At 34.2% G+C, this 26923-nt stretch overlaps 1 protein-coding gene and 2 non-coding genes across 3 annotated transcripts in view; all 3 read right to left on the reverse strand.

The window, feature by feature from the left end:
* Smp_175450 (hypothetical protein) overlaps positions 1 to 26923 on the reverse strand; it is a gene marked incomplete at both ends in the record, with an annotated part of 117819 nt that overhangs the window by 50519 nt on the left and 40377 nt on the right. Inside the window, 10 exons of the mRNA XM_018797248.1 lie at positions 5851 to 6051; positions 7558 to 7700; positions 8646 to 8754; positions 10903 to 11002; positions 12203 to 12507; positions 15107 to 15439; positions 17596 to 17715; positions 19226 to 19408; positions 24160 to 24349; positions 26354 to 26836. Of these exons, the coding sequence (XP_018652309.1) occupies positions 5851 to 6051; positions 7558 to 7700; positions 8646 to 8754; positions 10903 to 11002; positions 12203 to 12507; positions 15107 to 15439; positions 17596 to 17715; positions 19226 to 19408; positions 24160 to 24349; positions 26354 to 26836 (2167 nt within the window). The remainder of the gene's footprint in view (positions 1 to 5850; positions 6052 to 7557; positions 7701 to 8645; positions 8755 to 10902; positions 11003 to 12202; positions 12508 to 15106; positions 15440 to 17595; positions 17716 to 19225; positions 19409 to 24159; positions 24350 to 26353; positions 26837 to 26923) is intronic.
* Positions 14770 to 14838, reverse strand: Smp_tRNA_01734_Pseudo_TTG.1.1. Its single transcript has one exon. It is a non-coding gene (tRNA).
* Smp_tRNA_01489_Leu_CAG.1.1 lies at positions 20590 to 20671 on the reverse strand. The gene has a single exon. It is a non-coding gene (tRNA).

Consider the following 26923-nt stretch of genomic DNA (forward strand, 5'->3'; position numbering starts at 1 on the left):
AAAACCTGGAAGCACTGGACGGCCGTTTCGTCCTATTATGGGACTCCTCAGCAGTGCGCATCCACGATCCCGCACTCGGTTTTCGATGGTGGTCTAGCTTCAATTGACTCATGATTTCAACTTTGAGATACAGGACAACATTTAATCAAATAAGAAGTTTCGATAATGCAATGAGAAGACGAAGTTTATCAGAATTATGTGATATATTAGCGCAATACATTCCGAACAATCGGATCACACATATACTTGTTAAGAACATTTTTATATGAAAACTAAAAGGCCAACTAGACACGTTAAGGTAAGAAAATAAATAAAGTACACAAAAACAATGTGATGATTACTCTGGATAATAAATCAGCATTACCAGGGTAGGATAAGGGTAAGAACAAATTGTTTTTGAACAAATAAAGAGGGTTTCAATTTCCGTATAGCCAAGGCTTCAATAAACCTTAATATACGTCCTTGAAGCCTTTCGTACAACACTACAAACGCTGACTTGATGTCAACCTTATGACCAGTTTCAACCAAATGTTTCGCAATGGAGGATGATGTTTCAAATAAGAAGTCTCAAATAAAACGATATGAAGGTACTGGAATCTATGGCTAGCTAAATTATAAAAATATATGAAGTACTTCATGACGTCTTGAAAATAACAACTTCGATAACCTACATGGAACAAACATTATTCCCACTTATTAATACCACTCAAAAGTAAGTTACTATAGACTTAATGATAAATAATTAACAACGTATATGATGTTATGTTGTCTTCATTGCAGTTTCTGAACTAGGAAACTCAATATTTTTAAATCTATCAGCATGCTTTCAGTTTCGAGGAAAACAATGTTATCTGTGTGTTTTGAACCAGTATGATTCAGAAAGAAGGTACTTCAGAGACAAAGGGTGCTAATGAATTATCTAAGTAAAATATGCAATCAAGTATAGCTAAATTATGAACACTTTTAGAAAAAAAACAAATGAACTTGTGCATTTACGAGCTAAAAAATTATACTAGGGGTTAGACGTTCACGCGTGTTACCGAAGATCCTGGGTTCGAATCCCAAGTGCGGGATCATGGATGCGCAATGCTGAGGAGTCTCATACTAGAATAAAACGTCTGTCCAGTACTTTCAGATTTTCAATTGTGTTCTAACATTGATCCATTCATCATATCAATCTAATTTTAACAATCTACACAATCCTTTACTGAAAATTATACTAAGGCAATCGTAAAACATGATTTAAAATCGTCAAAAATATACCAAGCTGACAAAGTCAATTAGTAGAAAAGAAGCAAAGTAAATTTTATAAAAGACATAAACACTCATTATCATGATTATTATATAATATGTGCAAAACAACAAAAAATGAAAGCATGAATAGTGGTGAATTAGCACAAAACAAGCTGTTATAATATTTGCGGTTATATGAATAGATTATAATCATGTCAAGTATTTAAGTAGTATATTATATAATTACCTTAAATATTTCAAAGAAACAATACTAAATGAATTTCAACTTCATCCCATCGCAAGCAAGTTGCTATCAGGACTCAGTGGCCGGAGTGGATAATGCTATGGCGTTTGAAGCGAAAGGTACAGACTGAACATAAACTCTGAGATGCAGATACATTCATCTGACGAGTCACAAATTAGACGAAACGTGCGTCCTTGATTCTACTGCTAGCCACTGTTCGTCTTTGTTTAAAAAGGTGTTTTTGTTCTATATTCTGCATGATTTACTATTTAATTCGAAATAATTCGAAATATTTTGACCTTTTTCTAATCTTATTGATTCTCTAGGTAACAAAATAAACTGGTTGAATTAATTGATACTTATTCATAGTGGAAATCAATTCGTTGATTTACTTTACTAACGCAAAGCATAAATGAGGTAAACTTCATCAGTGTCGTATATGAGCTAATTGAATAAATCTGTAATTCCTTATGTGACCTATATGGTAGCTGATAATGGTTTGATTTAAACATTCGCCTAGTAGACATGGAATAAATTAACTGAACAAGACTCTATATCAAAGCGGAAATCTTACTTGTCTACTCAGTATATATACAATAAACACCTGGTAATAAACTCTGTACATAGATATGATGGGTAGTGATTAATTCATATAGGCTAGTGTACTCTGAGTGCATATAACAAGCATGAATACCGTAATTTATTTAGTAAAAATAACTCGAATATAATCCGCTATGAACAGAAATGACAGTTAATGAAGCATCAAATACAACAAGATACAGTTACTATGCATATCAAGCATATATTTGCATGTGTAGTCAATAATCTTATAAGCTAACCAATGCATACCTTTTAGTTTTACGATGAGATCTACTCATGATAACAAAACAAATATATAGATACTTTATCGAAAATCAAATATGTATACAAACAGTTAACAGATTGTAAGTAAATTAGGTAGGTCGTATTTGTTTAACTAGTCATTAAGAAGTAGTTTTGAATATTCTGGATTAAGCAGGTCAATGCCAAAACAGAATAAAAACCTTTCGTAAATCTATCACAAGTGAAAATAACCAAAAGAATTCTTAAACACCATTTTTGATAAATTGAATGGACAGAAGAGGTTATTTGGGGGATTTTAGTAATTTTCGTGAGTCGTGAGTCAACTGAAGTTAGGTCACCATAGAAAACCTGGAAGCACTGGATGGAGGGTTTCGTTTTATTGTGGGACTCCTCGTTGGTGCGCATCAACGATCTCGCCTCTCGATGTTCGAACCCAGGACCTATCAGTCTGGCGCGCGAGCGCTTAACCTCTAGAACCACTCAGCTGGCATCCAACAGAGTTAATATCTGACTTCAACCAATCCACGAAAATGAGCAACCGTCCACCATTGTCTTCAGTAAGTCGATATCTCACAACAGACATAGTTGAACTGTTTCTCACTAGACCTGCAGGAAATAGTTCTTGAAGCCAGTTACTAGTGAGTATATGAGAAGTCCTTCAACAGGACGAAACGGCCGTCCAGTGCTCCCAGGTTTCCCATAGTAATCTAGTTTCAAGTGACTCATGATTTCAACTCTAAAAAGAATGGTTTCCATTTTAGTTATTATGTACATATGTGATAGGTTTCTATTTGTGATAAATAATATATATAAAAGCTTTGCAATCAATAAATTTCAAGGGATTATGTACGTACTGTATAACAATGTTAGGCGTTAAAGAGACAGCAGTGATAGAAACTAATAGTAGTCACACAATATCACCACAAAAATGTCAAACATTTGATCTCCGATCAGTAGTATAGTGTTCACCATTAGATCTGAAAGAGTCGGATTTGATGTTTAGCAGTCTGAAGAGGCCCGTAACAGAACGAAGACACTGCTCAATGCTCTTCAGTTTGACGAAACGGCTATCTGGCTAAATTTAACCCATGATTTAAACATTGAAAAACCGACTTATATTAATTTATGACTGTGATTTATAAATTTATGTGTGACTTTATAATGGTTCCAACGATTACACCATGATAAATGTTGTCAATAAATCGGGAAATGAATTCACTTGGTGTTGTTTACTTGTGTCTTCCCATCGCTATTTAGAACTGCAATTGATCAGTCTCTTCGGGATATGAATTTTGAAAGTAAGTTGTCCTTAAACAGTTATTGAAAAATCCTACAATGATCACTTTGCTAGTATCATTATTAGTTCACTCCACTAATGAAACAAACTGAATTCATAAAATTTAATAATAAACAGTATCAATCGCTCTAGTTTAAGCTTCAGTAAATGGGAAGACATCATGACTGACCTAATAATACATTGAACGTAACAGAACCGAATAAATGATTTTTATATGCAAAAGTTTGATCTAAAATTTTGCATAACTACACTATTCCCTATTTTCAGATGAAAGTTGACTAATTCTATTAAAACAAAGGCAATACCTCGACATAGATATTTTCAGTGAAATCGACTTTACGTTTAGTATTTTCTTTAACTAAAATCTTTCAATGGCGAATTTAAAATTTAGCGTTTCTAGTACACAGAATGTACGAAGAAAAAACAGTATGCTGTATGGTTTATTTCAGGTACAGAAATATGAAATCATTTAAATATAAGTTTCTACAAGAGTCATTGTTGTTTGAAGGACAATTGAAGTAATGCAGTTGTTAGGAAACGGGTACTAGGTAAGGATGGCAAATCAATTGATGAAGTAGTGAAACTTCATCAGCTAAGATGGCTAGGACACGTGCTATGTCTGCTCAACCAACGACTGCCCCGACGTGCAATGTTTTATGGTGTAGGAGTAGGTTGGAAGAAATATACATGCGGCCAGGCCAAAACGTGGCACAAATCCATGAAGTCACTGACAATTGGACTGAGCCATGTTGGTAGGTGTAGACTACCTGGTTGGGACTCGCGAGATGATAGCAATCGATGGTTAGAGACCTTGAATGACTTAGCTCAAAATCGTTTGCAATGGCGAAGGTGCATCCACTCTTTGTGTTCTGTCAAATTCTAATCTTCTGAGATCTTCATGTCCCTTTCTTTTTTCTCTTTACAAATTTATTTCACTGGATTATACTCCTTGAATAACATCTTCAAACCCTAATCTTTCACATTAATGCTTATACTCTTACTACTTCTACCACTATAGGATTTGAATCGACAACTGCATCTCCGTGCTGCGGTATGGTAACTCGAACTGGTGTACGTACGTACGAAGTTCTACGTTTTGACTGACTGACTGAAGGACAATTGAAATCTTAAACAATTCAGAACATTTGTTTGACTGTCTTTGTAAGGATAGAGTTGTTGATACTGTTTAATAATAACTGAACTTTATCAAAGATACACCTTACTACTTGAACTAAGTTATAAAGGGACAATTATTTGAAAATTTGAACTTCCGTAACTGCTCTGCTTGAAGTTATTGTAGGGCCAGTGAAATGTCACTGAACCCTAGCCAAATCATCCGGCAGTTGGGTCACTAAATATCGAACAGATCATCGATCCCCGTCAAGGTCGAGGACAATGAACGCACATCAGTTTATCATACGCCATGGACTGGCTCATGCAGCAGTGGTTCTACTTTCGCTTGTATCTACTTTAACCGATATATTCCTGTAATAACGACCTTTGTGTTGTACAGTCTTCAGAGCATCCATGGTCCCTTGATACGTCGATGGGGCAATCCACGCAAGGTGCTGATCGCGAGGTGTAACTTCTAAGTTAGCTTGTTCGTTACACCGTTACCGTCTAACTCGAGTAGGCCTCCAATCATTTGACATAGATCATCAACGTTGATGGTCTACATTATTATTTCTATTTTTATTCTGTAACTGTTAAAAAAATAAATAAATTCATTTCTGTATCTTCTTGTTTGCAAGTTCATTTGTGATTCATGAGATGTTGTTATATGTTGTACCTTTCTTAAGTTACTGTTAATTTATTACATACCTATTGCCGAATTCTCTTTTACTAATGGCATCATTGTAATATCTTCATTATGCTAATATGTAATGAAGAATTAACTCTTTATTACTTAGTGAGTTTTAAGTCATTATCGTATTGAGAATAATGGAGGCTCGCTGCTGACTTCTCTTTGGACTAAACAGAAGAGATAGAGAAAGGCTTCATTATAACGATCCAACATTAGCTTAGTTTGCGTTGGCTTAAGTTTAACATTGCAGGTTAGTTGTGTATTTTACCCTAGGCTATAAAAGAATAATAGAAGATATGGAACGAAAAATAATCATAATTAGAATTCTAACCGATAAATTCAACACATGATAGCAAACAGAGTTATCAAACGACGAGGAACTAGAAATGGAAAAGCTGAATAAAAGCGAAAAGAACTTTAAAAACTTACATTTTATGTTTCACCGTGCCTGTATATTCTTTGTTCATTAAAGCTTCACGTGTTGCTAATAGCTCTAACATTTTACTAATCGGTATAATTGAATAACGGAATTCATAATCCCCATTGTTTTCAATGATTAATTGTCTTGTTTTATGATTATTTAATATGAGTGAACCAAAATTAATATCATGTGCGGGAGAAATTGTAAATCTATAACAGTTATATTTAAAAAAATGGTAGTAATTAGTGCAAATTAAGAACATATTGTTAGTTTCTAGCCTAAATCTTAACCATTGGAAACAACAAAAAACGTGATGCTCATTTCGCTTTGGCAGGAGACTCTTCAGTAGTATGCATCCACGTTTGAGTCAGTAATCGAACCCAACACTTTCAGGTCATGCTGCAAGAGCTTAAAATCTGGACCACTTAGAAAAACCGTGATACTTCATACTTTTGTAACTCAAATCAGTGGATGACATCACATGACTTATACATTCAGACCGGTAATACTTGTCTCATCCTTCAATGGAAGTAAGTGCACACTAATAGGAAGTTACATACTAGTAAGAAACAATAGTCTCATATCTTTTTATTTTCAAAGGATATCCAGCCTAACTCAATACGTAGTGTAGTAAACAAATTCAACGTTCGTCAGAAAATAGCCCGATACTTAAAATACATCCATCTACTTTGAACAAACAAAATTTCAATCTCACTTCTTCACATTGAAGATTTCTCATATATTTATGTATTTCTGAATGAAGAACTATTTGATATTAGTTCTAGCTTCAAAATGATGCTTTTGTGCTTTTAAACTTTTATTATTTACGAATTGAGTTCATTTTAAGGGTTTCGAAAATAACTGAACGTAAGACAAAGAATACTATTGTTATTTGTTATTCCTAGTTAATGTAACAGTCAGTCAGCTACAATTCAGGACTAGGCACATACATGTATAGGTTCAAGTCACCACACCTCATTAGCACAACAAGATAAACACCGAATTTATAGAAGTAATTACTTCAATGGTAGTAATATATATAAGAAAGATTGCACATAACGATGTAATAGAAGAAGAAAGAATTATTTGGTGGAAAGAAAGATATAAAGCAATTTTAATCTCAAGGTTTAAGGGAAGACAAAGAGTGTATAAACCAATGCCATTTTGATCGATTCTGAGCCATGCCACCCAGAGTCTCCAACCATTGGTTACGATAGTCACGCGGACCACAACCAAGTAGTCTGCATCTACCAACATGGCTCACACTAGAAGTTAGTGACTTCAAGCACTCAAGCCACGTTTTGGTTTGGCCGCCCCCAACTTTCTTCCAACCATCCTCAATACTAAACAGCACTGCGCGTCGTTGTAATCGGTGTTCCGACCACTGAGCCGGTACCCAACGGTGTTAATATCTAACTTCAACTGATCCACGAATTATGAGGGACCATTTACCAATTGCCTTCAGTGAGTTGTTATCTCACAACAGACGTGGTTGAACTCCACTGGTCGCGAGTGCGGGATCGTGGGTGCGCACTGCTGAGGAGTCCCATAATGGGACGAAACGGCCGTCCAGTGCTTCCAGGTTTTCGATAGTGGTCTAGCTTCAATTGACTCATGATTTCAACTTTGAGACATACAACATTTGTATCATAACTCAGTATATTTGAACATTAGAGAAAACAATACAATACACTGAATTTCAGAGTAAAACATACTTGCTAAATTCTGCTTTAACAGATAATTTTATTGGAATTGATGCAATCAATTGTGGAGTTCCTTTAATATTCGGTTCAATAATTTGACATTTAAGTATTTCTTCTTCTTTTAAAATTAATTCAGATTGTGTTAAACATGTTAGCTACATCAATCAAACAAAATGAATATTGGAAGGGGTTTTTATAGAGATTTCAGTATTTTCATAATTGAAAGCATGAGGCAATTGAAGATAGATCACCAGGTTTTCCTTGGAGGTCTAGCTTCAATTGACTCATGATTTCAAATATGAAAATGAAATTGGATAGCTTATATTTATTCATTATTACAGATTTAAGTTTAATTTGATCGGTAAAATATGATGTGAACAACTGAAATTGATTAACCTAACTATTCATTATATCTAATAGAATCATATAACCTATCTTAAACTTTAGGAAGATCCATAGTTATTTAGCGCCAAAAGCGTATATGATGATAATTGATCCTCTTGTACTGCTAAATTCAAAATACTCAACATTCGTTGGCCAGATACTATCAGCAACAGTGTTTTATGGGAGAGGACCAACCAGCTTCTAGCTGAAGAGGAAATTAGGAAAGACGTTGAAAGTGTATAGGACATACATTAAGGAAATCACCAAACTGCACCACGAGACAAGCCCTAACTTGGAATCCGGAAAGGAAGCGGAAAAGAGAAAGATCAAAAAACACATTATACCGGGAAGTAGAATCAGATATGAAAAAAATGAATAAAAACTGGAAGGAACTGGAAAGGATTGCCCTGGACAGAGTTGGATGGAGAATGCTGGTGAGTGGCCTATGCTCCTCCACGAGGGGTAACAGGCGTAAGTAAGTTTTTGCCTTCTTTCAAAATAGATTGTACCTTTCTCTTTCAGATCAAAGTCCCCTAGATGACAACTTGTATATTTAGAGAATTCTATTTAAAACATATGTCAGGAAAATGATTAAATTTATGAATTCAGTCACTTAGTATCAAATAATACTATCAGCGTAATCATATGATTTTTAATTAGACAATGTTATGTCTCTAATTATAGTAAACATAGATTAATGAAAATAAAATACGTACGTTTACTTGAGTAAGTTTATCTGTTGGAGATAGGTTGATACGTTGAGGTGACATAGTGAAGATACTACTGAAATCTGTTTTAAATTTATCATTCTTTGTAAATATAAAGCTAGTTTAAAAAGATAAAGAAGGAAATTAGATGTAATATGAAAGTTGTAGTGGAGAATTAATTTTTTAAATGATTCCTAATTGAAAATGGACATGTTATTACATAAAGTTGACACTGATTACGTGAAATATGTAAATTTAGTTAGCAGTATGAATCCAGAAAATTTTCAATACAAATGTCAAGACAGTTCTACTGTATGGAACGGAGACGTGGAGAACTATGAAAGCCATCAACCAGAAGATACAGGTGTTTGTTAACGGTTGTCTACGCAAAATACTTCTGATCCGTTGACCAGACACTATCAGCAACAAGCTACTGTGAAAGAGAACAAACCAGACTTCATCGGAGGAAGAAATCAGGAAGAAGCGGTGGAAATGGATAGGACACACATTGAGGAAAGCACCCAACTGTGTCACAAGACAAGCCCTCACATGGAATTCTCAAAGCCAATGGAGAAAAGGAAGACCAAAGAACACATTACGCCGAGAAATGGAGACAGGCATGAGAAGAATGAACAAAGATTGGATATAACTAGATAGGAAGGCTCAGGACAGAGTGGACTGGAGAATGCTGGTTGGTGGCCTATGCTCCATTGTGAGTAACAGGCGTAAGTAAGTAAGTAAGCAATCCAGAACATCAGAACGATAACATGAGACCTACGTTTTATTTCATACGAAAATTATGAATACTGAAGATGATATCTGGATTCCAAACCAATCGTTGTCAATAAAGACTACTTAATAGTTATAAAATAATGTAAACTGCTCATGAAATATAAATCTGTATACTCCGACTTGGGTCACACGTTTTGCGTGGGAACTGGTGATACTACTCAGATTTTCAAACAACAGTACGTGGAGCGGGTTAGGAACCTATGACTTATTAATCATGAACCAGGTTGTTCAGCTATACTACCACAGAAAGTTAAGTAAGAAAGGTCTTCAACTCGTGGATATACTCAAATTACGTAATTATACCTCGAAACTTCAATATTTTCGATTTCTGATAAATTTTATCAAATTATCCAAGTTTTCGTCGTTTAACATTCATTCTGAGTTCTGTTGGCTTAATAATTACTAAAATATGACTTCATAAGAAGGGTTATTACTTCGGGGAAGATAGCTTGTTTTATTACAGAAATGATTTTATGAAGTAACATTTATTGGTTGTGTATGCTGACCGCCAAAAATGTGAAGATTAATTGGTTTCATCGTGGAAGGTCCGATAGTCTATTGTGATAGGTGTTATAAGAGGTTTTATAAGTAGTTACCGACTGATATGCCATGATTCCTCGTACTCGTTATTCGTAAACTTTTACTGGTCATATGCTTGAAATGATCGATGTAATATTATTTCTAAAGAATTTTATGCTCCATTTATCTATTCTATATTGACACGCCTTGTTTGCTTCTGAAGTTAAAAACTAATTCATTCTTGATCGAAGTCTATTTACTTCATACTGGAATTTATTCTATAAGGGTGACTGAAAAGAAAGCTGAGCAATCTGTTGTGTTCTGAGATATATTCACTATTATTCAATAAACAATATTGATATTTTCCAATTTCATGTTTGGAGTCTGCCAGGATTTGTCATTTTAAAGTTCATCTCCATCATGTGCTGATATTAACTGAAGAGAACCATAGAAAACTGAGGAATATTCGATAACTGTTTCACTCTAGTTTACAACTCAGCAATGGAGAAAACTTACAATTTCACATGGTTTTGAATACGAGATCTTCAAGTCATATTGTGAGAATGGGACCTTCAAAGGATTAAATTGGTTTATATTTTCAATTTCTGTTCATTTATAGCATTTTCTGACGATCATCTAATCTCATCACTCAATTCCCTGAATTACAATATTGTTGAAATATACTGGTCACTATTAACTAACGAGTTCTTTGAAATTACGGCTCAAATAATGCATTGTAATAATCCAACTGTTTAGTGCAACATTGATCGCTACCAGGTACAAGTAAGACTGATTTCTTTATCGATAAGGTTTAGTAAAATGTCTTCTTTTTTATTATAATAAATATGTAATCAGTAGTGAGAATGAAAGAAAGAAAGCACCTAGAGATTAGTCCTATTGAATTTAAATCGAACAGTTAAAGTTATCCCTATGTTAATGAATTAAAAATACTTACTTAGTTACTATTTCATAAGGACCTTTATTCTTTAATGTAATAGTATGTCTCACTTCTTCACCAACTTTGATTAAACCAAAATCAATGCCACCATCACTTCCTTGTATGTAAAAAAAGAAAATACAAAAAGTTATAATCATATTTACCATTATGATTATTAATAAACAATATTTAGATTGATTGTTAACATTAAATAAACCGATTTGTTCTAGTTTCATTCTCATAGACAACGTGATTATACAAGTATGATCAACAGAATTAACAAATACTTCAGTCATTCAGATTAATCTAGCTTTACAACGCTACTGACTAATCAGAAGGGGTTTTGCGAAGATTTCAGTATTTTCATAGTTGAAATCATGAGTCAATTGAAGCTAGACCACCACGGAAAACCTGGAAGCACTAGAAGGCCGTTTCGTTCTATTGCGGGACTCCTCAGCAGTTCGAATCTCGCGAGGCGGGGTCGTGGATGCGCACTGCTGAGGAGTCCCACAATAGGACGAGTTGGCCATCCAGTGCTTCCAGGTTTTCCGTGGTGGTTTAGCTTCACTTGACTCATGATTTCAACTATGAAGCTACTGACTAAATTTGGAGAATCTATATAATGAATCTAAAAATTCTTGACCTAGTTGTATTATCAGATATAAGGATTGATGTAAAGGATCATTAACGTTGCAGTACGATTAATTATAAGCGAATAGTTTTTGTGGTCATATCAATTTTACAATAGGAATGTAAATATAAAGAGTAGAAATTATGAACAAATTATGTTCCGCCGTTTCCCGAAAATCTTCCAACGATGTCACATTTTATCAATGTTTTGTTCTAGAATTGTAATACCTTAGTTGCGCTGTTATGTATTCAGACACTTTTAGCATAGTACTGTATGAATTTCACAGTCATGATTAAATTTAGTACAATACCGAACTAATTTACTTTCCAACTTCGTATTCTGATTGACCACGGAGTTAGAAGGAGCTCGAGAATCAGTAAGGGTTGAGGTCTTATTTGTCGTTTATTATTCGGTGTTTTGATTGTTAAATACAACGTCACGTGTCCTACTGACAATATAAGCCAACTCGTCGATAATTGAACTTGAGAGAGGGAAAGAGAGATCTTACAACTGCTTTCTTGTCATTACAGCCCGACCTCACACGACCCAATACCCATCCAGGTAATCACTTTTTTACCAATATGAAAACCAACTGAAATACATCCTAGGTCCACGTTTCCTTCTGATCGCCTCCAAACACTGAACATATAATAGTATACATATCTTAGTAATTTAATTAAAACCAACCTTTAGGAAATGTAATATCTAAAGCAACATCGTATGCTTCAGCTATCACTTGTATAGTTTCTACTTGTATTAAACCAGCAATATTTTCTAAATCATAAACTTCAAGACGTAAACTTCTCTTCTGGTTCGGTTTAACAGATTTCATTGCACGAAAATAAGCATAGACAATAGATTCTGATTGTGGTTCAACAATGCCAGCATCTTGTGATACAGAGAATTCATCACCTAACGCTTCAATTCCAGATAATTTCCATTGAGCTGGTAATAAAGTGCGATTTTTCAAAATGATAGAACGTACTTCTTTCCTGTCAGTAGAAAAACATAGTGGTACATTAAAGCATATTTAACATGGTAAAACAGTAGTATTAAAACACATATGAGATATAACAATGGAATATACAATGTAATTGCTGGTTATTTCTCCAACTCCATGGGTTTCATAATCTTCGATTAAACATCTAATCTAAGTATTATTTACAGTATTGATCTGATAACTTTGTGTTTACTGAGTTAAATGGTTTAACTGTGAAGATTTCATTTTCATCCTCGACAAAATCATCAGGTTAACTAGTGAACAAGGATCACTAAGATATTCTGTAGAAGGGAAAGAACTATCCGTTTGATTAAATATTGTAACTATAATTAAATATTTATTATAAAGAAATAATAAAGGAGTAATGACAATAGATAATGGAATATAGGAGGTTCAAAGGAGGATTCAGACTATGGTCGGATGAAAGATTGAACATATTGGTTTCGCACACAGAGTTTAGACTATAATCAGTGAATTGTTGAAGTCTCTTTTTGTAATCCTGTATCCGATTCCAGGGAGATCGTATTATGATTGTTATTGAAATATACATATCATCAATCCTCGTATATAGTTATCGACTTGTGTTAATCAATAACAGAATTAAAGAAGTAAAATAAGAGAATGGATTTCGAATACGTATATTTTCTACAATCGTTGATCGGAACAGAAAATCAAATGGACGCAGCGAAGGAAGCAAAACGAAACGACTCACAGTGTTTTATAATCTTTTGAATCATTATGTCTGGTTTTATGAATTACTTCTAATGGTGATTCTTATGGAGCAATGCGATCAGCGTCAACGAGATTTTCAAAAATTGCGTTGTTGACGGACTTTAGTAATTCTCTAGATAAGCAGGCAGGGTAGTTTTTGGAGATGCTTTTCGAGAGAGCACGCTTGCTGAGACTGATATTACCTGCTCCGCCAGAGCAAGTAGGTTTGTAAGTGCATACTGATGTGGCCCAAAGAGGAAGGGTATCCTTCATATATTACAGGATGACTGCAAAAGACAACTTGAAGTTCAGTAGAGTAAACTTCCCACTGCAAAAATCTGGAGAGTCTCTTTTTTTACTTCGCTGCAGCAAAATGTCCTTTAAACAAAGTATTTATGAGAAGAATCCTTTTGAAGATATAGACATTTCGCAACGCATCGGTTTTGAATTAATCTGAGTGGTGACATGTCTCATGCATGTTTAATCCTTCTCACTGCTGAAGGGATTCCGTCAACCAAGTTGTAAATCGACTACTAACCCAAGTGACTTGGCACTGCTTGAAATATGTTGAGATGTTTGGAAGTGGTAACAGGAAACCTTGAACGTAGGTTTCTTTCTACTTGGCGTTCGTCAGCAAGGTTTGCTCGCAATCTTGAGGAAGCTGATGCTCCCAGGTAGATTACATCTCGTGTCATCCAGCTTAACAGTCAAGGAAGTTACCCTTAAGCTATACGGGCAGAAAATGACTTCTTGTAATTACGAGTTGTGCTTAAAATCGATTAGTCACTGAGTAGCGACCAATGTCATTATGTCAAGGTATTCTTAGATAGGATTTTTTGAGATTATTTTTTACTGCGTGAGGCTGCAACCTCATAGCTAACCATACTTCTTTATCCAGGCTTGTGACCAACAGTACCTTTCGAAGGGGTCTTGGTAGGGTTCCCTCTTAGTACTGATCGTATTCTATCTATCAATCATCATCACCTCTCTCAAGTTTACAGGTTTTGGCATAATTTTACTGTTAACATATCTACGTACACAACCGTACAGTTTTCACTGGAAAAAAGTTCAACAAGGAGAAGTGACATAATTTCTTCGTTTCGGTTTAAATCTGTAACATAAATCAAACATGCGGTCACTGTACGAAGTTGAAATTCCTGTTAATTGTATATCACTGTAGCATACGAAATTCACCATTGATGCTTTATTTTAATACTACTGTTGGTGTTTTACCAATAGCTTTCGTAACAAATTCAATCAAAATTCTAAGAAAAGTGATGACATAAAGTATTAAGTTAATTCAATAAATCATTGACAATTCACTTAGTATTCTTTGTTTGAATCTTCCCATTAATTTTTAGGACCGCAAATGGTCAGTCTCTAATTGGTATATGTGCATACCGTGCGTATTGCCTCAATATAGACATAATTCACAAGCATGGTAAGCAAAGATGGATAGTGGCTAGAAGTGGAATCCAGAACGCGCGTTTTGTTCTATTTGGGACTCGTCAGCTAGATGTACCTGCATCTCAAAGTTGATGTTCACTCTGGGACTAGAACCCAGTACCATTCGCTTCAAACGCCATTGCGTTATCCACTCAGCTACTGAGTGCTGATAACCACTTGCTTGTGCAATGGGGTAAAGTTTAAATTCACTTAGTATTGTTTGTTTGGATATTCCCATTGATATTTAGGACTGCAACTGATCAGTATCTCATTGGTACACCCAACTGACGAGTCCCAAGAAAGGACGAAACGCGTTTCCTGGATTCCACTGCTAGACACTATCTATCTTTGCTTATAATCATTGATAATGTTTAAATAAATTCAAAATGTACATTTATAATATAAACGGTACATTTATAAACAAATAAAATTACCTTTGTAATAAAACTTTTTCAAAGTTAAATACTTTTTTATCTAATTCCAATTCTGGTAATACACCATCACAAGCTAATTTCAATAGTATTGGTTCTGGATTATCTTTGATTAAACAAACAAGTGCATCATCATAACGTTTATTAAATTTTGGAAAAGCACAAATCTGTATACTAGTTGATTGATTTGGTTTAAGATTTAATTCTTTTGGTTCAACACTATAACATTCTTCATCTGGATCATTTAAAAAATTTAATCTAATATCTGAATCCATTTGTGATGTATTAACTAAATTGAAATAGGTGACATTTTCAGGATAACAATTTTCTTGAATTCTAATCAATAAAAGAATAAAGGAATGATTGTAATTAAAAATCAATTAATGTACTATACTTTTGTTTACAGTTGGACGCAAAATGTCTTTATAAAGTTTGGAAAGTTCATTAGATATTACTTATTATAAGAAGGGGTTTTGTGGAGATTTTAGTATTTTCATAGTTGAAAGCGTGAGTCAATTGAAGCTGAACCATCAGGGAAAACCTGGAAGCACTGTAAGGCCGTTTTGTCCTATTATGGGACTCCTCAGCAGTGCACATCCACGATCCTGCACTGGCGAGATTCGAACCCAGGACCTATCAGTTACGAGCCAGAGCACTTAACCGATAGACCACTGAGCCGGCCGGCATCCAACGGTGATAATGTCTAACTTTAACTGTTCCACGAAATTGAGCAACCGTTAACCAATTGTCTTCAGTGAGTTCCTATCTCACAACAGACGTGGTTGAATTCCACTGGTCACTGCTTCGCACTAGAACTCTAGGAAGTATCTCTTGAAGTCAGTCACTAGTGAGCATATGATTATATTCATTATTAGAAGGGGTTTTGTGGAGATTTTAGTATTTTCATAGTTGAAAGCGTGAGTCAATTGAAGCTAGATATTACTTATATAAAACATTAAGTAGTATAATCCAGCAATTAATCGACAGATGAATACCAGAATCTTAAAAACTATATTCTTCCAAAAATACTGTAATGTTAAGGAAGATTAAACAAATATTGAAAGGTTACACTTCCCAAGATGTTCATCGCACTGTCACAAGCATAACCAAACGAAACGTTTATCCTTTAATTAAGTAAGTAACAATAAAATTACTTCAATACATTCGAAAACAATACAAGGCTGTGTGAAGCGTGGATATTGGAGATTACAATGAAAACCCCGCTTCTAGTTTAAGTGTTGAGCACTCATTCATATCCCTTATTCCAAACAAATCAAAGATATGTATACTGAAGATAAACTACACAATGAATAAAACGATTAATACCGTTACAATTTGAAAAAACTGAACTAAAATATTGAATCAATAGTAGATGTGCGAATCAATGGTATAGGCCTGACGACATCAAGTCATGAAAGTGGTTGCAAGTTAAGTAAATAAGTAGTGTGAGCCAACATGGATTATCTATCATAAGTCACTTACAATCATATACTCGATAGGTACATAAATATTGAATTGCTTCTGGGAAAAAGATTTAACCTTCTTCTGACTTCATGCTCTATTACGTAATTATCATGAATATCACTGTTGTTAATATTGTTTGGATTATTAGCTACTAAATAATAGATATCGTCATTTGTTTCGCAGTTCCCATTCCACTTGTATAAAGCATTTCTGGGCGAATCATAAGATTACACTTATTAAATTCATTTAGTATTGTTTGTTTGAATCTTCCCATCGATGTGTTAGGACTGCAACTGGTCAGTCTCTAATTGGTATATATGCATACTGTGCGTATTGCCTCAATATAATCTTAATTCACAAGCATGGTAAGCAAAGATGGACTCAGTGGCCTAAAGGATGACGTGGTGTTTGAAGCGAAAGGTACTGGGTTCGAGTCCCAGAGTGAACATCAACTCTGAGATGCAGGTACATCTAGCTGACGAGTCCCAAATATATATATATATATATATATATATATATATATATATATATATAGTCAAGTCACAGACTAATATGTTAAATTTATTTAGTAAACCCCTTATAGCACAAACTGTTGAGTTCGAAATCCATATCCATGGAAAACGGATATTATGTACGAGTTAACGAAAAGAAAGATAAATGCGAAACATTTTTGAAGGCTAAGTACACTGGTCCAAGAAAAACGTTTTTTGTAGATCCTCAGTTCAAGGGAAATATTGTTGATGTCATAATGAAGACGTAGATTTTAAAGATTAATCAAGCAAAAAACATTCGTATTACCTAATATACTCACACAATTATATGTCTTCGTGTGAAAGAGAAGTTACAAAGAGTGACCAACTCAGTGCACATATACAAGTTTGCCTAATCCCGTGAAGCATGGTACGCATATCATTCATTACATTGACGACCATCTACTATCGTTCCTTAGCAAAGTCAACTACTTAATTTATACTTTGTCATATTTATATATATATCTTTGATAAAGGATTGATGAAATAAAATCTTACCGATCTTTAGACTTTTCAATTAACAATGGTCCAAATTCAAAACATGATGTAGACATCAAATAAGCACCATGAATAATTTCACCTTGACTACAAGTACGTTTACGTTTTGGATATATTAATCTTTATGAAAGAAATAAGAAAAGGTTAAGATATGTAGATAGAAAATTAACAAATGAACTAGTTCAAAATCAAATAACCATTATTATTGTCAATGCAATCTGTATGATTCAGGATGAATCCTGTGTTTTAGACAATAATGATCTCAGACGAAGTATCAGCTTGATTATAGTAGGATTTGATATTAGTGAATGAATAGCACAATATGATATGGTAGTACACGTGAAATATCTTCTTGTATGACTGAATACTGAACATGCTCATATTAGATTAACGATATGAATAGGCTATTTGTAATGTTAGAGGGTTAAATATTTACAGTTAGATCACTTATTGATCATTTGTAAGTTAGTTCAAAATGCTTCAATTAATGGAAATAGCTTACTTAGTTAAATCGTAACGGTTTATGGTAGAACGTTATCTATGACTGTTCTACCCCTTTTTAGTTTTATTAAGACCATACATAGACATAGCATTTTTGATTTACTAACTGGATGAAATGCTGGAAATCATTACCTAGACATTGAAAGTATGGTAACTAAAGGTGATTCGTATTAGATTGTATATATGATGTTTCTTAATGCGTTAGGATATATTTCGTCTACCGTAAACGATTTTTGGGATTGCTTTTAAGTTCTTACTCAAATGATATCATAACTGACATCGTATTCTTATACGTTTTACATTGACTCAATCAACTAATTATGGAAGTGACTTAAGTTGACTAGACATTATTTCTGGTGAGACGTTGTGAACTGTCAAGTGCGTCATATGTTACTGAATGAAACTAAAACGTTCGGTTCTGTTTAGTATTTTATTCTTAATCGTTCACTGTAAAGGAACCTTGAGAATAGTTTACTTTTAGAGGATTCGCTATGATTAATTTGTCTCACTTTGTCTCCACATCTGTTTTTGTCAATAAGAATGAAAGCGTATTGTTCAAACGTTTTTTTATTTTCAGTGGATAGTTCTACTCCTCAAGGAGAAGTATAGTTAGCTTTTTGGTTACTGAACTTCTATTCAGTTAGGTAGAAACGGTCTACATATAGTCTAAAAATATGAAAAGCAATTATATTCCAGTACAAAGTTATTACATCCAAATCATAACCATAACACCGGTAGTTTTCAGTATGAGACATCTTCCATAACGATATAATAATAAATTTCACTAATTTTGGGTGTTATCTTGCATCATTAAAAAAAACCTCAGTTCAATAAGCAAATCGCTGTTTGGAAAATTATTAGAATGGGGTTTGTGGAGATTGCAGTGATTTTAATAGTTGAATTCATGAGTCATATGAAGCTAGACAACCATACAAAAACTTGAAAGTACTGAACTGCCCATACTAGAACGAAACGGCCGTCCAGTGCTTCGAGGTTTTCAATGGTGGTCTAGTTCATAAAGTTAGCGATGAAATAAGATTATGCAGTTGATTTATTGTTAGCACTTTGAAATGTACGTAAGTGATAGGATCACAAAAGTTAATATACAAACATAAAAATAGCAATTTACCTTGGTTCGCGGCTAATTGTTGGTAAAGCACATATACCACGGCAGTATAATTGATAGTTTCTCCTACTATTCAATAATTCGAAATTAAATATCTGATCAAACTGACCAAGTTGATCACAACGAAAACGTATTCTCAAACGAATCTGTCCTTTAGCAGGTACAATCCAACGAAAATGATTGACACTGTATATACAGAAAGGAAAGAAACTTATTGTTGGGGCGATCCTGAAAATTTCTTGAAATAGACTTGGCAAGCTCAGGAAACATTAAAAAGCATTTTATCAATCACCGTTTGATTAGGAGCTTTGCTAGAAATATCGCGAAAATGAAAAGCCACATGTAGAGTTTCTGATTTCCTGATTACTACACTGCTACTATATTTAGTAGCATCCCAGAATTTTCAGGAAAACCCAAGGACTTCGAAAATACTATAAAAGCCCTATATTTTCTGTACATAAATAAACCTTTGGAGTAAAGTGTTTCTCGCATATTTTGTGCTTTTTCTGTCGTGTTCAAGTCGCTGTGTAGTTCTAGCTTGGGACTACGACACTAGCTTAGGATCCGAATATAGCGTTCAATCAGCAAGACTTATCACTTACATCTCATAAACTAATATAAATATGCCTTTCAATGAAATACACATGTATATGTAACAGAAATACAATAAATTATGTTTCAATAAGCCTGGAACGAATGATTAACAAAAAAACCAAACCACCGACTGTCAATTAATTATTGAAATTCACCTTGTGAACTGAGTTAAAACTTATAAGAGTATGGAAGAAATTCAATTCAATCAATCTTAAAAATAACAATATATATTATCAAAGTACCTAGAAACAGATATCATCGGGTTAGATGGTAATTTTTCAAGCACCAGATACATATGCGCCACACAAATCTCATTTGATTTGTGTCGAGGCTATGATACTGCCCGGGTGCCCAAACCGAAACAGGCGGTTTTCTTAGGGGGCCACACCCGGAGCCTTCCACCTAAAGATCTGATCCACAAGGAAGTGGAGCACCGTCAGGAGATGCAGTCCCATGGTAGCCGGTGACCAACGATTGGTTCATACGCCATTTGTTCCCTCAGGATATTGGAGCCCATGTGCTCCATTGGTTTGGAATCAGGATTTTCCAGCTCTCCTAGGTGAACATTCCGTGTCCACCAGCCCAGTTAATGCTCCGGACATTCGCTTTTTGTCCTCTCAATTTCGTAAACGACACGCCCACCTGGAGAATGCAGTGAGTAGGACTTGATTGGCAGAGGCGATATACGCGTGGCCATGTGAGAGCGTTTCTAGATGGAGGGTGGCGCCTTCCCACTCTCGGCCGTACCAGGGCATTTGAGAGCTAAGTCTAGTATCGGGAGTGGGATTCGAACTCACGCCCACAGAATGGACTGCGACCTGAATGCAGCGCCTTGGACCGCTCGGCCATCCCGACCACCAATTCCTAGTTAGATATGTTTAAATACTTTTGTATTCATATCAAAATGAACAAAAAAAACTCAAATGTCAATATGACTTTTCAAACTAGTGGCAATTCATTCAGATTTCTAGGTAAGTATTGAAATAGACAGTCATAGTTAATAATCACTTTTGTTATTAAATTTATCTGAATATAATAAATAAAATTAGTAACAAATTACTTACGGTTGTCCAATTAGTAACTGATTAGATTCAATGCTAAATAAAAGATGAAAATATTATAGATATTAGTGAAGTATACATTTTAGTAAAACATTACTACTTTCATGGTCATTGATGATTCAATGTTTGAAATTATATCATTATCATTATGGGTGTAAGTTATCCCGTAGTCGATAATCAATACTGAATAATGATCAGTGCTAATTAATATATTTGAGCAACTCGTGCGGATGACGTCAATGTAAAGATTATGCCATGAGTTGTTTATGGAATCCAGGAAGAACGTCGTGACCAGGATTCTTAAAGCTAACTTTAATCTCTTCTAAATAATTTTAAATTATTTGCATTAGTTACAGTGTGAATAAACTAATACATAGTCATATTGATAAACATTCATTAAATCGTAGAGAAACTAGTCCAAATGTTTATCCTAGACATCTATCATTAACTGAAAAGTAGTTTAATTCATTCTATCTCGTACATACGTTCAATTAGAAATTGTACTTATTGATGACGTGATTCGACATTATAGTGGCTGGAAGCCCCTGCTTGGAATAAAGATTTTAACGTATCAATCTCAGTCCATGAAGTGTATCGTCAATATTACGATTATGGGTCAGTGGTCTGGAGGTTAAGCATTCATACAAGAAACTGATAAGTTCTGGGTTCAAATCTCGCGGGTGGGATCGTGGATGCGTACTGCTAAGGAGTCCCACAATAGGACGAGACGGTCGTACTTCCAAGTTTTCCATGGTAGTCTAGCTTCGATTGACTCATGATCTCAACTATATAAAATTACTAAAATCTCCACAAAACCTCCTTCTCATTTAATATTATTTGTTTATTGAACCATAATCTTCATCAATTCAGTGATTATATTACATAAAGAAGAATTCTAGTTCAAATAATAATGACAGATTTTAAGTAAAAATAAATATTACTATGCATTTTTAGTGCGACCCTAGAGGGGTCTAGTGCGTCTAAGGTTACATATTTTATCAACTATGAGCAAGATAAAAAGAGTATTGCCATGTGGTAGCTATGAACAATAGTCACCGTTTTACGTGTTACCCAGACAAATTCATGCAGAGGATAACTTCCTGAAAATTCTCATTAGTGGCTTAAGAATTGAAATAAAGGGGAGTGAATAGAAGAGTAAAATCAGAAAATATACATACCATACTCTAAACTAATCAAAACCACATAAGTCATGAGATGTCAAAAATACAATTTTCTACTCATCAGGATATAACAATAAAATATATTTATCATTAGCTTTCTACACAATCCTCAATTTGTTTGAAACTATCAAGTCCGACCTTGATATTGATACCTACATGTAATTCACTTTCGAAAAGGAATATGAACATAGTGAACTACTATTCTTAAACTGTTTAGTTAAAAGGAATTTTAATGGGAGTCTAAATCTATCCAACTACCGAAAACCGATACATTCAAATCGGTATATTGACTTTAACTGTTCATATCCATTCAGTGTGGAAATTTCCTTAGCCGGAAGAGCAATCAAGGTCATTACCTCAGAAGATAAGCTAAAAGAAAAAGAGAAAATTTAAAGCAAAGCTGTCGTCTTGTAAAAAACAATCCTAATGAAAGATTTCGGATGGTACTGCGGTTTTACCTAACCGCCGAGGTATGGCAGGGGAATTACAACGGATCTTGAAAACTCACAAAATTAAATTTTTCTATAAGACAAGCAACACTCTAAGAAACGCTCTGGTTAAAATAGAAGCTAAGATCCCGTTCACTTCTACACAAACTTATGTCTACAGATTAGGTTATGTCGATCGTGATGCGTTCTAAATTGGAGTCTTTCCGTGAGATCCGAACTCGTGCTAAATTACAAAAATGACCTAATAATCCCTCGGAATCGGAAATTTCACGAGTTAAATAAGTGCATGTTATTTTCAATAATCATCAAATTGATACTGAAAATATCAAAATAATTCAGAATGGCTCTTCCAACTCTAAGGAAAAACGAGTAACCGAAGCGTTTCACATAATGCTAAATCTCTCTGCCATCAATAGGAAAGAAGGCCAGAATATTCATCCAACCTGAACTGTTTATCCAAAAAACCACATTCGACCTAATTAACTATCCACACAATCTACACATGCACACACATCATTTTAACTCCACTACTTCATATTACAAATGTATTCATTTTTCATACCCACATTCTGACGCACAGATTAATACAATGACAGGTCATCTTAACTAAAAATAACTTGGTATTAACATTATTCAGAACTATTATGATCTTATATAGTTGAGATCACGAATCAATCGAAGCTAGACCACCATAGAGAACCTAAGAGCACTGGACGGCCGTTTCTTTCTATTGTGGGACTCCTTAGCAGTGCGCATCCACGATCCCGTCTCGCGAGATTCCAACCCAGAATCTATCAGTCTCGCGCGCGAGCGATTAACCAATAGACTACTGAGCCGACATCCAACGGTATTAATGTCTAACAACCATTCACTAATGTCTTCAGTGAGTAGATATCTCCCAACAGACCTGGTTGGACTCTACTGGTTACTGCTTCGCACTAGAACTCCAAAAAATACCTCATTAAGCCAGTCACTCATGATCTCAACTATATAAAATTACTAAAGTCTCCACAAAACCCTCTTCTGATATCATGATTTTGATTTTACTAAAACTATTTTGCACTGATTCTTTTGTATGATTTAAAATTGCATAAATTTAATTCAGTTATTTATTTACCATGAGAAAGTGGTTTACCTTAGGTCACGAAACGTCAGCAATACAACTTTCTACTCACTGGGATACAACGAAAAATGATATTTATTTTCAATTAGTATTGTTTGTTTGAATCTTCCCACTGATATTTAGGACTGCAACTTGTCAGTGGATAACGTGATGGAGTTTGAAGCGAAAGGTACTGGGTTTGAATCCCAGAGTGAACATCAACTGAGATGCAGGTACATCCAGCTGACGAGTACCAAATAGAACGAAACGCGCGTCTTGGATTCCACTGCTAGCCACTATCCATCTTTGCTTACCGTGCTTGTGAATTATGGCTATATTGAGGCAATACGCACAGTATGCACATATACCAATAAGAGACTGACCAGTTGCAGCCCAAAACATCAATGGGAAGATTCAAAGAAACAATACTAAGTGAATTTATGAAATCGATTGTCATGGTTGTCATTTATATATTACAATTGTATAGACTAACTAAACAGATGAAAAGAATAACACATAGTACTGTCTAACAACTTCACTTGATAATTACCTTGAAATTTCATCATTCAAAGATGCTTGTTCTGAAGGTATGCTTATGACAGAAGTACGTCGAGCACCACCATTACCAAAATTTGTACCACCAATAGAAACTTTTGGTTTACGACTTGTCGTTTCACCTTGATCTAAAGTTTGATGTTTTTGTCTTGGTGATTTGCGTTCTTTTTTAATAGATCGACCTCCTGTTCTACGCGATGAATCGCCAATCTAAATTGTTTTTTAACAGAATGTAAAAAAATCATAACTTCTAAAAATAAGTAAAATGAAAACGTCTTTTTAAAGTGATCTAGTTTCGTTTGTATGATTGCTTTTCCTGTTTACTTCTTTCAAAGTATTATTCTGAGATGAAATTTGTTTTTAAATGGAATAAGGGTTCAGAATAATTTTTATACTGAAAACAACAAATGATTTAGTCATTTTGTGTTTTACGTGGATAGAACTCTGTCAGTGTCATGCATACAACTTGTGATTATCGCGTATCATATGAAGGTTTGTGAAAACGGGACCTCTAGATTTCAGAAATCCTGTTAATAACAACGTATATGTGAAAAAGCCGAATAAGAAAAAAATCGGGAAACGTATTTTCGAGCATTTTATAGTACAAGCAAACGGTAAGAGACGAAGAAAACGGCTTATGAACTGAAGAGACAAAAGTATATTCAAGTCGATTTTATCAAACGTGACTCAATATGTATCATCATGGATGCACAACCCTAGGACGAAATGGCCGTTCAGTGCTTCCATATTTTCAAAGGTGATCTAGCTTAGATCGACCATAATCTCCACAAGCCCACACTCAGATGAAACAAACTACAGAAACATAATAGAAACATAAAGTAGATGATTGATAAATATTACTCACACATATATGCATAGAAAACATCAGGGTTACAAAGCGCATAATTCACCAAGTCAAACATATATGTACATAATAATTCAAAATAATCAGATTTATTTATCTGTCCAAAAGTGTAATAAAAGAGAAGCTGTTTTAAGCTTTTTCTAAAATATAAAACTCTATTAATCCTCTAACATTTTAATGTTCCATATTTGTATAGAGTAATTGGCGATAGTAGTATTCTTCCCCTATTATGTGTGTTTAATAGATTTGAAAATCTGATGATTGAAAGTTCAATTGTAGAGAATGATAACACAGGTGGAGACAATCTAATGTATTTTAATACATTGATATGAATACCATACATTGAATACTTCATTTACAAAGTGTTCATCAATTGTCTCAGACTTTATTGTTCTTTTATTTTCATATCAGTTTCCGTTCTCTTCTATTCGATTTTCTCAACCTCCTACCACCAGGCATTCCACTTACCACTTATATCTGTCGACATAAGTAGCATACACCATGTAATGATTCTCAATCAGAATATGTTTAATTAATTATAATTTTAACCAATATTCAATTCTTTTTTCTTCCTCTTTTAAAAAATTTCCATCGATTTTTATATAAATGTAAAACTGTTTATATTCACAAAACATTATTTGATTGATTAACATTTTCACTGAGATGCAGGTACATCCAGTTGATGAGTCCCAAATAGGACGAAACGCGTGTTCTGGATTCCACTACTAGCCACTATCCATTCCTTTTTAAAAAGCTTGTCACTTAAGGCGATAATGAGGTAATCCGCACAGGATACACATATGCCGACAAAAGGCTAATCAATTACAGACCTTAACAACAATGGGAAGTTACAAGCACACAATACCAAGTGAATTCAACTGTACTTAGTTTAAAATAATCAAAAAAATCATTTAAACAATTGTCAAATATCAGAATGGGGTTTTGTGGAGATTTTAGTGATTTTATATAGTTGAGAGAATGAGTCAATTGACCACCATGGAAAACCTGGATGCAGGCTCAGTGGTCTATCGGTTAAGTGATCGCGCGCGAGACAGATAAGTCCTGGGTTCAAATCTCACTAGGCGGGATCGTAGATGCGCACTGCTGAGGAGTCTCACAATAGGACGAGTTGGCCGTCCAGTGCTTCCAAGTTTTTCTATGATTATCTAGCTTCAATTGACTCATGATCTCAACTATATAAAATTATCAAATAGAAAATAACATAAAACATAGTTTCATTTAATAAAATCAAAAAACTATATGACAACTTTTTGTTTATTTGAAGATTCCATAGTTTCTGTTCGTCCTTCTATATCTTCTTCACCCATTGAATCAGTTGGTTGTGATAAACTTCTTATTGGTAGTATATTATTCATCATCATTGGATCACCATAACCAGAATTTAAAAATTCATAATATTTCAAATTTGCCTGAATTAATTTTTCTTCATTTAATTTTATTATTTTAGATTGTTTCATTTGTTTTCTATTTAAATAAGTAGTATAATTATTAGTAGTATATTTATTCATTGGATAATATATAACTGAGAAATTATTTGGTTCTGGTATAGGTGGTCCATTTGATCCAATACCTAGATAATTTATTATTTCATTAAGTTCAGGTAAATGATAGGATAGTAATTGACAAAGTTCAGTGGATAGTTTGTTTTGTTGTTGTTGCTGTTGGTGTTGTTGTTGTCCTGAACTGTTTGTCATTAATAAATTATCTTTAATCTTTGTACCAATTATACTTTCAACATGAATTAAATCTGAATCAGTTAACATTAAGTTGATTTCTTGTTTAATAGCTGGAAATAACATAGAATAAGTCGACTGTGAATAACAATTATAATAATAGTTAATAAGAATTTAGTCAAGGTGGGTTTGTGAAGATC

This window comes from Schistosoma mansoni, chromosome 4, assembly GCF_000237925.1.
Source record: "Schistosoma mansoni strain Puerto Rico chromosome 4, complete genome".
Classification (NCBI taxonomy): domain Eukaryota; kingdom Metazoa; phylum Platyhelminthes; class Trematoda; order Strigeidida; family Schistosomatidae; genus Schistosoma; species Schistosoma mansoni.